General features: G+C 41.0%; 1 protein-coding gene across 4 annotated transcripts in view; it reads right to left on the bottom strand.

The window, feature by feature from the left end:
* Positions 1–5,875: 5,875 nt before the first annotated feature.
* Positions 5,876–12,449, bottom strand: part of PSD3 (pleckstrin and Sec7 domain containing 3) — a 206,900-nt gene continuing 200,326 nt past the window's right edge. For all 4 annotated transcript variants that reach the window (XM_020801452.3, XM_020801453.3, XM_078384837.1 and 1 more), the window contains one exon: positions 5,876–12,331. In XM_020801452.3, coding sequence (XP_020657111.3) covers positions 12,116–12,331 — 216 coding nt within the window. In that variant the 3' untranslated portion in view covers positions 5,876–12,115. The remainder of the gene's footprint in view (positions 12,332–12,449) is intronic.

The following is a 12,449-nucleotide window of genomic DNA, read 5'->3' on the forward strand; positions in this document are numbered from 1 at the left end:
GCAGGTCCCTAAAGCAAAAGGTGCCCACATCCCCACTGCAGAAATGCACAGTGCTTTTTTTTGTGGCAAATATTTGGTCTGTTTTTGGCTAAGAATACCTGGCAGCTACTACCTTCATGGGTGAAGAATGCAATATATTCAAGGAGACACTATGATGTTTCTGTTAAGCCTGCCAAACTATTTGAATCTAACACCACTCTTTATTTTGTGTTGCTTCCCTATCTTCTCATTTAGAAATTTAATTCCCTGTGATATGGAGAACATCCTTTAAATCTTTTATTGTGGGGACCTGTATTGTCCAAAATGGAAGACTCAACATTTCTAGGTTTCCAGCTCTCAGCAAGTCTATGGATTACTCTCGATGAAATCTAAGGCCATTGCATCAGCTGATGTGTCTGCTTTGATTCTTTGCATAAACCCCTCTTATCAATTACATATCAAGACAGCATGCAGGCTACCAGGAGTAGGGATCAAGCCTTCCCACCCACCCCTCTGCCCTGCTTATATTTGTAACATCTGGCCCGATGAACAAGACACCAAATGTTCTCAAAATAATTGTATTATTAATTTTGGGGTGGTTATAGTCCCAGTGCACCCCCAGAATATGAGAATAGTAAACCACTTATGAGTATTCCCTACCTGGAAAACCTTGAAAGGGGCTCCATAAGTCAGAATTGACTTGACAGCACATGATTATTATTGAGGTGTCATCCTGATATGGATTTTAAAATTCAACTATCTTCATTCAGTGGGCTCGTACACTTGATACTAAATATATAATACTTCCCACAAACAACAGGTAGTGGCCAGGATAACCGATCAGTTAAAACCTGGACTATAGGTGGAGGTGTTAATTGCTTCCTAAATTGAATGGTGACTTTATTTTCAGTGTCTGGAAACAGGTTTGTGCTGTATCTTCACACATGACTCCCCATCTGAGAATAGTCAAAGAAACTGAAAGCGGTTTGACAATTGTACTGATCTTTGGGGACGGAACTGAAGAGCAACCTCAAATAAAGGCCATCAGTTCTGGCAGATGAAATACATTTGGTTTATTTCTTTTCTAATTTTTTTTTATTTTTACATTTACATATATCATATACATATGTGAATTCCTTCACTGGTTTGTTCATTTTCATAAACATAAAAATCCATTCATAGGCTTTAGGCTTTGTTGCACCAAAGCAACATTATTTCAACTTATTAAAAAAAAACCCGAATGGAAACAAAACATAATTGTCATAGTCATAAACATGTACACAAGAATTGGGGGTGGGGGAAGACTACAATATATCACAGCTTTATAATATCAGGCAAATTTTGTCTGCATACCATAGAAGGGGTGACTCCAGCAATGGTAACACAGAGTGTATTTATATACAGAAAAGTAAAAGTAAATGTAAACTTAATCTCAAAAATATTATTTCAGCAATATAAAACAATATCCACATAGGTGAGTCCTTCCTCTAGTGGAAGAAGAACTCCATAAGTGCCTTCATTTAATATGAAATTGCCTTTATAGTACCTGTAAAGAGGGAACACAGATTTTAATAGAGTGCTGTGGTACCTGTAGAGTCTCAACAAAATGCCTTGGACCTTTTGGCTATAGGTATGAAATGAGTAGGTTGTGCTTTGCCTCTGTACATTCCCATAGGGAGAAATTAGCTTTCTTCAGCAGAACCCTGGCACCTATCCTGGCACAAGTTTGGCTCCAGGCTCTGGTCTAGCAGAACACAATCTACTCTGTACCATTAAAACAAGAAAAATAAAAAAAAAACCCTGATTGTTCAATAGTACACACAGCTATTGGGAAAGCTGACATTTAAGCAAGGAACGGACTATGGGTGAAGATAAGTGGAAATGAAGGTGACCAATACATTTAGAACGTTGGCCTTTTGTTCCTGCCCTGAAGCAGGAAAAGCATGACAATTAGTATATTCCTTCAGCATGGCGGGCAAAATGTTGTTGGCAGACTGCATGTGCCCACTGTCCCTCACCCAATGCTGATCAATCATGTCCCTCACAAGGCCGTTTATAGGTAACAACTAGACCAAGGAGGTCTAGAACAGTACTTAAATGGCCACTTGTACCACTTGGAAGCTTCTGAGGGTGCAAATCTGGCCACTTTTATGTCAACGTTTTTCCTCAAGTAGGAGATGGATGGGCTCAACTCACCAAGGTCTAAGGGAAAGTAAAAAATGGCCACCACCACCCAGCCCCTCCAATGTTGCCACCCCTACTTTTCCAGCCTGACCTCTGTAGCTGCTTAGACAAATGACACAGATGACAAGTTACTTTTAGAAAAACCTAAAGACCATTTTCACAAGGATTTTCCACCAGGTATGTTTTTTGTTGTTACTGAGATACAGGATAACTGTCATTTTACTATACCTATGAGAAAAACTTCTATTGCCCTAGGGAAATCACATGTTTCAGCTCGTACCACCAAGGAAGAATTAATTCAATGGCAAACCATAAGACTAAACTCTGCACAGGTGTATTACCTGTCACCTAGCTAGGGAAGGGAGCAAGTCTCCCCCACCCATGTCCCTGATTTCATGGGGCTCTACTGAACTCTGGGCCAACCATCAGAGCCCTGGGCAGCACTTCACATCACCAACTCTTCTATAGTACATGCTGCCTTTTAGAATCCCACCAGCAGGTTTCACATCGGAACACACTTTTGATTACCTCTCATAATATCTAGCTTACTCTCCCTCTTTTGAGAGGAGATCGTAGAACCATTGTGAGTAGGCAATCTGTTTTAATATGGTATATTCCTCAATGTGAGGGATATTCAAGAGATACCGGCTTCTGCATTCACACAGCATTATTCTGTCTTCAGGTCTCCACAAAACCAAAATTGAGAAGGGAAAGCTTAGAAGGAATGTGCATAATCTTTTAGTTGCACAATGAATGGAGAGTTTCTAATCAGGATCATTCATTAATCCCACTCTCTCTCTCTCTCTCTCTCTCTCTCTCTCTCTTTCCAAAGCCACTTCCATTCTATTATGAAGAGCAGCCTGGGCCCAGCCCTGCCCAGTCCAATCCTTATCTATGATTGCAGTAGAGAAAGTGAACAAAATGTTACACATCTTTTACTGAAGTAGAAGCAAAGCACAAACTCTCTGCTAATGGAACTTTAAAATACCAAACAGCATTATAGCAAAATGGCAGTAATTACTATGCACATCTGAGGGTTTTATATGTACTACTACTTCTAACATGTACCTTTAACAAAACTCTGATAAACTCCCAGGAAGAACAAATACCATGTAAGTGTATGCTATAATATTTTACAGAGAAATGCCACCATTAGATGCCAAATGAATACGAACAGAAGGACAGTGCAGAAAGATCACCTTGAGGTGGCATTTTCCTGTGCAAAATGATGACATTAAAGTCTTTTCCAGAGTTACTACAACTGTCAGTCAGCCACACCTCTTTGAGATATACAGAAGAACATAATGGTGATAATAACATTACCAGACTAACCTCTAATGCTGCAAAAGTCCACAAGATTTTTAAGCTCACAAAACTCTGCATAAAGGAGAATAGAAAGTTATCTGCAGCTATATGTTCACCAAAGGGCGCTGCAATTATTTCAGCCACTTCCAGTATACAGATATCCATGTCACAGTAAAACCTTGCATAAGATTATTATTGTAACAACCAAAGTCTATTTGAAAAATTATGCCAGTGTGAGACCATTGCTGTAAACCTCAGTGATGAATTGCCACTAGTTAAGAAATCAGTATAGGAATCTACTGTTGCATACCAGTCTTGTAACTGGGTGTGCTACAGCAAATGCCTATACTGAATTCTTAACTTGGAGCAACCTGCTGCCGAAATTTGCACTAATGGACTTACGTTGGTACTGTATAATGTTTCAGCTGGATCCCAGTAGCTCCAATGTTTACATGCAAGCCAAATCCAGTAACAGATATAATTTAACCTGTTTTATACTTCCTTATCTGAAAATAACTCAGCATTGATACCTCCCAACACTAACCAAGCCATGAAGATGAAGATCCATGTCTACCTGAATGGTTTTACATATATCACATTCCAGCAAAGCTTCTTACAAAACAGCCTTCCCCAACCTGGTCTCTTTACTAGACTCCATTATCCCTAACGGCCAGTGTTGAGTAGGGATCATGAAAGTTGTAACTGAACATATTTGGAAGGGATCAAGCTGTGGAAGGCTGTTGTAAAGAACGTACTATACGCTACACCAATCAGGAATCGTCAAAGACCCAGAAATAATCAATTCAGATGTGTCTGTGGGTTTTTTTGTATGTTGTCAATGCATCAGATTATTAGTTCAGTATTATAATATCTAACAGCAGCAATCTCAGAACTCAGGAAAAGTTCTTCCTTAGTCTGTCATGTGAGAGCCTTTCATCTAGAAATGCCAAGGACTGAACCTGAGTCTCTGTGCATTCAAAATGCAGTTAAATACTGAGCTACAAGCAAATGCCTCGGTCCCATGTCAGCCTGACAATTGAAAGGGAGTGGGGGGGTGTCTTTCCTTGAATCCAGACAAGCTCCTTAGGAACCACCTACCAGAACCTGGTATGAAATCTAGTTATTTAATAGTTTCAGAGTCTCTCTAGCTATAGACAAAGAAGATATACTTCAGTGACTGGGGAAAGAGCAGGTTAACATGTAGCTGTTCTGGAAATAAGATCCAATAATTCAGGTATTCATTTGGTAAATTGACACCTTCCCTTTCCATAAACAAGACAGCATTTCCATATCTGGACTTTAAGTAAAATAAAAGAATTGCTTTTTCCAGTTGCTAAAGCATTTGGCTGCTTCCCTTCTAAAGCTTAACTTGCAAAAGAGACAGGATATTCTTGTTGCTTTTGCTGCTCTGCTGTATTCTATCACAAGAGAGATAAATACTCACTGTGCTTTTAAACCTACTTGCAGCTGTTTTAGGTGCAAACACAAAAACAAACTCATCAGGAACAATCACTATACAGTGGTGCCTCACTTAATGATTACCTCGTTAAACGACGAATCTGCTTTACAAGGTTTCTGCGATCGCAATAACAATTGCAAAACGATGTTTAGATAGGGAAAATTTGCTTGATGATGATCGGTTCCCTGCTTCGGGAACCGATTTTTCGCTAGACGATGATTCTAAAACAGCTGATCGGCGGCTCTAAAATGGCCTCCCGCTGTGCAAAATGGCTCCCCGCTGTGCTTTAGGACGGATTCCTTGCTTTACAGGCACCAGAAAATGGCCACCCTATGGAGGATCTTCGCAAAACGACCAGGTATTTAGCCCATTGGAATGCACTGAACGGTTTTCAATGCATTTCAATAGGTTTTTAAAATTCGCTTAACAATGATTTCGCTTAACAGCGATTTCAGCGGAACGGATTATCATCGTCAAGCGAAGCACCACTGTATTGTGTTCTGCCAGCATATTGTATATTACAGTATATATCATGTACATGGTGACTATGGGTAGATGAACATTACACCCTGTATTTGACAGATTATTCAAGTTCTCCATTTCAGACAAAATTCAGATGCAGTATAACACTGTAATATTTGCAATTTACCTTCAGAGAGAATATTCTATTTTTATTTTGAAAAGACACTAACTAAATGTATAAAATAATTCTCATCTTCATTGTCATCATCTTAGAACTGCAGAGCTAGAAGAAATCCTATGGATCCTAAGTCCAGCCTCTGTCAAGGAAGCACAGTGGGGAAGCTGCAGCCAGATGCCTAAATCAAAACCTGCCTCAAACTTACAGCAAAGTATTTTAACTATTTTGCTTGTCAATAACCTTCTTGCCATGAACAAGGTGTTCCTTGTGACATTCATTCCTTGTGAATAATTTTATTATAACAATTCTTTCTCAAATTCAAACTGAAACAAAGAATGTAATATACAATAATTTGCAGCTCTGGAACCTGTCCATAGCATTCAAGCCCTTAATGTACATTATCCTAGCAATGTTTACAACACTCCTGTAAATTGTGTCACTATTATCATCCTTTTATCGCAATATAGGAGAAAGGCAGTCAAGGCTGAGAGATAGAGGCTTGTCTAAAAATGAACAACTCCAGATCATTGCCAAAACCTCAACAGCAGTCAGCAGCCTAGTAAGCTCCATCACATTCCTGACAAATGTATAAATTTATACGATTTTGGCCTATAGATGCTGAAGCATACATGGTTTGGAAGAAGTATTTAAAAGCAAGCCTTGATCCAGATATGTCAGCCTGCTGGAGTACGAGAACACGGTGTTTCTTTCCTGACAACAGTACACCGAATGTGGGAGACAAATGAAAATTAAGTGGATGTAATCCATCGCCCATCGTTGTTCCTCAAAATGGATCAAAAATTCATCTTGGGGAAGACACCAAGCAGTAGAAGCTGCAAAATATGGCCAGGGGGTGGGAGAGCTAAAAGCGTGTCAGCTTTTATCTTCCAGAAGCTTAATGAGTCCAGGGACGTTATGTTCCCGGTTAAAGTAAGAAGTGTACAAATTACCCCATGGAATAATGGCTAAACTATGTTGTTTTCTACTAAACCAACAGTTTGCCCTCACTTCCTGCTTTGCTTTTAAAAGAAAACATATTCAGAGTGAATGAAAGGAGAACCCAAAACATTCCCGAGCTTAGTTAAACTTAATTTGTAGAACAGATCCTTTAGTTTATAGAAGAGAGTTTATCTCTGAGGCTAGAAGCAGGTGTTAGAGATTGCCTATGACACGAAGAGGCTAAATCTTCACTAATGTGAGCAGTTGAGTGTCACAGCACTAGCTTCTCTCACCTCTGAATTTATGCAGATTATGCTTGGTTTAGTGAGTGGTCCTGGGGATTTGACAAGGTTTCTGTGGAGTCTGATTCCACAGACACAAAAAGGCTGTCTCAATCATCTCTCTACAACACAAAGGTCCTTTCAGCCCTACTTACAGACCATGGGTAAATCTGTTTCTGGCATGAGTGAATTTGCCAGGGAGTAACTGGCATCTGAAAGTGCTTCCAACCATTTGCATTTTCACAAGATTAAACTCATATATAAAAACTCTATTGGATGAAGATGAGAATGTATTGGAGGGAGAGTGGAAAATTTACTTTTTTTGAATGCCAATCCCCGCCAAATGGTATCAGATTACAACTCCCTTCACCACTGGCTATGCTGGCTAGAGCTGATGGGAGTTGCAGACTAACATCATTTAAAGGGCCATACATTTCTTGGTTGAGTTTCGATATGGCCAAGCAACAGAAGCCCAAGATAAAGCCATGGAGGGGAGGTTTGGATTTCAGTGATTGGAAATGTGTCGCTAGGGGCGGAGCAGAGGGATTAGCCTGTTTCCAGCTCAAACATGTCTTCAAGTGCATTCTCCACCTCTTCCCACAAAAGCAAATATGCAATAAAAGTAAACTTATTTCTATAGGGAAAATTTTAAAGGGTTGTTACTGGGGACAACCATGCAGTAAAGACAAAACCTGGTTAGCCCCCTCCCTAGTCAGGATTCAGCTAGTGAAATGTACTGGACTCTGCAGGGATCCCTTGAGGTTTATGAACATTCCCTTCACATACACTTCACCTGCCTTTACCGCAATAGGCCTTTTCCTTGCAATTAATAATCAGAACAACCCCAGGCTTCTCAAAACAAACAAACAAAACTGCACACAAAATGCTGTGTTTCAATACTCGTGACATGGCCATTCACAACAAAGCTTCAGTATTCATTTTAGTACACAATGAGAATGAGAGTACACATCAAGTGCATCAAGCTTTTAACTGTGCAACTTAAATAGCCATCTTGGGAGCTGTTTTGGTGTTTTGAAGCACCATGAAATAATGCAGTAGTAAAGCAGAAGGTTTCCAGCTGGTGCCCAGCTGCTTTAGAGAACTGTATGGTAATGTTAAGCACAGTGGGCTCAGTCTGTGGTCTTTCTTGAGTTTCCCATCAACGGGTTTGGAAAAAAAAAAAGGAAGGGGACAAGAGAAAGAGAAAATTTAAACACAATTCGGAGGGTTTGTTCTGGGATGCCATTAACAACAAATTCAGTCTACAGAAGGCTCTCTCTTTGGATTTTGTATTCAACTGTGTCCAGGCTCGTGCATTTAGTTATCAGGAAGCACTTATATTTATTTATCGATTATTTTGCAGTAGAACCTGATCACAAGTGATGGGGCCACATCTGCAGAAAAACCATTGTCTTGAAAACAGAGGCTTAAACCTAACCATAGTTCAATTAGAGCAAGCCCATTGAATCACTGGGAATTTGATAAGTCCGTCAAATTGAAAGTCCTATTAATTCTGCATAACTAGTCCAGCCGTGAGAAGGACCAGTGGTGGCTTGCCCATGAGGGAAAGTCAGGCTCTGCCTACTTCAGACGATCACCCCCAGCCCATCCACTCGTTTCTGCTACCTTACCAGAGTCAGAAGACCTCTGTCCGTGGTGTGTCTGTCTAAGTGAATGCTTGCCTGTTTGTGCGAAAGAGAATGCCTTCCTGTGTATATGAATAGCCACTCTTGCTCTGCTCTGCCCACCACTGGCTAATGTTCTTTCCACACATCAACAATATATACCAGCTGCTACTGAGAAAGATTCACAGTGGTATTTAGGTCTATGTCCTCCCACCTCAACATACAAAACCATTCTGACTCTAAGATACATAGACAGGAAACTGCGCCAGTGCTAAGTTTCTAACAATGGTCCGCTTTGCATTTGTCTCCCAGAAGAGTCTCAGGAACACTCAGCATAGCCAAGAGCAGGGCTCTCCAGTGGCATAGCATGGGTTGCTAGCACCCAGGCCAAGTATAGTACCCCTTAACTGGTGGACCTGCTGCCACCGCTTTCCACAGTACCCCTCCCCCATTCTCAGCAGGAGTGCCCCCAAGGCACCCTCCTTCTCCTCCATCATCATCCTTCCTTTCCCCATCTTCCCCCAACTCCACCTTGTCTACCTTGCACTGAGCTTGGCCAGGGTGTGAAGGAGGGGCTCGCTGTGCCTCCAGCTCCCACCTCTAAATTGCTGACGCTTCTTGCAGCACCCACACAGCTGCACTCAAATCCCACCACAGGTCTAGCAGGAAGATGCTGCCGCTCAGGCTCAGCGCGGCCAGGTAGAGAGGCTCAGTGGTGCCGAAACCCCTAGAACCTCCACAGTAGGAACAATTTTTTCCAACCTTGCATGACAAGCAACACCAATGAAATTTCCACAAAATAGTGGCAAAGTTATAAGAGCCCTAATGTCCTTGTGACAAACACAAATAACCCACAGATACTGTTACACTGGAGTCTCTCTCACATAGAAACAAAGAGCTCTCTCTCTCCTCTAGGAAACTAATAATGTGGGTGGTGCAGCTGCAGTCTGGCTGCAATATGTATCCCTACCCAAATCCTAGCTGATGCAAAGTTCAATTACCTTTAAGGGGAGAGAAGACTACCTTGTCTTCTATCATCATCCTGTAACAGTTCAGCTGTATGAGGTCAGCTACTTTTGTGACTATGTATTATCAGTGGAAAGAAGGAGTGTACCATCCTATAGCACTCTTTAAAATGAACAGAACCTGCTCTTACAGTTACTTCTGAGGAAAATAGTTGTTTTGGAGTTTACAGATGCTACACAACGACACTCAGCAAACAGATGTAGAGATTATCAGCCAAACAATATTGAAGTCTCCTGGATAACTCAAATTATCCTACATTCGCCTATGGAAAATAACAGGAAGAATCTTTATACAATGTTAGAGTATCACACTTGTCCATAAAATAAACTGATTTCTCTCTTTCCTTTGATTCTGACCTCCATCCCATGCCAACCATAACATACTGGGAGATTCCTCTCAGCCTTTCTATGGCAACTTTACTTTCCCCCATCTGCTTCACCAGAGAGAGCCACATCCTGCACACCACTGACGGCAAGGCCATTCTTTCTTTCCAGACAATGTTAATCAGCTCTGTCACTTTATTGCTGTCTCTCCCATTTCAATATGACTGGACAGTTTGCAGGCTTTCTAGACGACGGATGAAAAATGAGCTACTGCAGAACAATGCGGAAGCCACTGTCTTTTAAACACCACTCTTCTGGGTGCCATCCATTCTCACAGTAACTGTCAGCCCAACTGTCTTAACGACTGCTTTATCCTTCACAATGCAGAGCTCCAATGCTTCTCCAAGGATTGCACAAGGGCGTTCTAAAAAAGTGCAGGCAGTAAAGGTCCCCATTCTCAGTTTAGCCCTCCTCTCAATTTGGGTCCCCCCAATTTGTGTCCTACAACTCCCAGAAACCCCAGCCAGAACAGCCCTGGCAAAGAATTCTACTACACAACATCTGGAGGGGAAAAGGTTTCTGACCCCTTGACTTACGGCTCTGTGGGGTCATTTCAAATTGATTCCCATCTTCATGGCCAATGCCAGGCATACCACAGAGAGAGGGTATCCCAAAATGCACTTGCACCGTGTTATAATTGAAGACAGCTTTCAGTTTAGTATTCACAATGTATTACTTGGATTCAGAGTTCTAAAATGTGTCACCTTAGTCTTTTGCCCTTCTATAAGGCAGATAACGTCTAGGGATTAGGGAAACTCACCCCTTTGCCCCATCTGTCCTGGCTGGTTGGGTGGCAGAGAATGCAACCCTCTCCCACCCTTGCATCAGCAGCATACAGAAATCATAGTCCCAGTCTCTGAGCTCCTAGTTCTAGAGTCCAATAAATCAATTCTTTACTACTTCCAAGAGTTTTAATTCTCAACAGTGCATCCCTTGTGGAATTCGGCTATGATGTAATCTCTACATTGTTCAGGCTGTTTAATTTTTCTTTGTTTGTTTTGGGTGAGTTGCTGAGTGTCATTGTTTTATCTTCATCAACTTTGAAGAAGCTTCAAAAGGAATGCTATCCCATGCTAGGGAAATGAAGCCAACGCAGAAGTAGTAATAATAGTACAGCTTTTCTTGTTTTTGGCCCATGGTTTTTCCCCCCCCATGATGACAGGAAATAGACTTGGGGATAACATATCTATGGTGGGTAAATTTCTGATTGAAGAGATCTGCTGGCTGGCACAGGGTTGTTGGAATGGAGTCAGAATTTTGCTTTCTTCTAGGAAGAAATATTCCCTTGTTTTACAGAGTGTTTCTGTAACGGTCCCTGACTTTAAGTTAGAGAAGGCAACTGATTACTTGCTGCTCCTTCAGGCTTTCCAGCATTAAGAGAAACACAACCAGTTGCAAGCAATTCAACCATAAAGTGCCTGAACATATCTGAATATCTGGAGGAGGATCAAAAGGTCAATGAAAAATAAATACACATTACAGTTTTCTGTACAACAAATGTATAATTACACACTGCTGAGAACTATTAAGGGTAGTGCGACTCACCGATCAAACAGAGAAGTCAATGGAACAGAAGTTTCTCTCAGTCAAACAAAAACACAAGACCAGTTTTGACTGGAACCACTTCTGACCGCCACAGGTCTTTCTGTGTTTCTATATCCAGAAAACTCCCTTTGTTGCTTGCCTTTTGTTTTGCTTTTTTTTAAAACATCCAGCCATCACTTTCCAGTCCCTTATAGGTTGTAAACACAGGGATTACAACAAATGTTCATTCTTCAGTTTAGTCATTAACAGCGTTCCCTTCATATATCGTCACCAAACTTGGCATTTTTTACCTAGTTTCTCTTACAGTGAGTCAATGCCATCTTGGTAAATGCCTTTACAAAACTAAACAAGTAAGTATGCTTCAATTTGTCCAGTATCTTTCCCAGCTGTTGAAAAACAGCAGATGACTTGAGAGATGAAAATCACAAGCCCACAAAAGAAGCGAAAAAGATGAGAGAGATAGAGAAATATATCATAAAATTTCTCCCTGTCCACTCCTTGCTCCCCCACCTTTTTTACTTATTTAGAAAAAGAAATGGCTCTATGGCTCTATGATAAATTAACTAGGCAAATGCAAATCAGAAGCCAAAACATCTCCAACAACCTGTACAGAAACAACAAAATTTACAATTGAAAATGGAACTAACACCCCATTTAGGCAGATGTGTTAATTTTGTTTGTTTTGATTTTGCAAAGGACAGGTTATTAAAGAGAAAGAGATGTTATTCCTCCAGCCTGCCTCAGGTGCCCTAAGTAACCTTCTGCTTGACGCTGGGCGTTTCAGGTCTATAGTCCTTCCTCTCGGAGATGTTGCGCTTCACCTTGGCACTAACAGGAGACTCCTGGTTTAACGAGGGGCTTGAGTGGCATTTCTTCAGTCCCGGACCATCATTCTCATTAGTGCTCAGCAATTCTTTTCCTGCTCCTTCTTTGAGGAGAGACACATAGGTTTCATAGCGGATTTTCTGAAAAAAAAAACATTAAAAATGGCTAAACCTCTCTGATACACGAAGGAAGGAAGCCAAGGTGAATTCATGCTGGATTTCTGAACCTATTCATTAGTATAGCAAGTAAAACAACAAA

Source organism: Pogona vitticeps, chromosome 2 (genome assembly GCF_051106095.1).
Source record: "Pogona vitticeps strain Pit_001003342236 chromosome 2, PviZW2.1, whole genome shotgun sequence".
NCBI classification, from domain to species: Eukaryota; Metazoa; Chordata; class Lepidosauria; order Squamata; family Agamidae; genus Pogona; species Pogona vitticeps.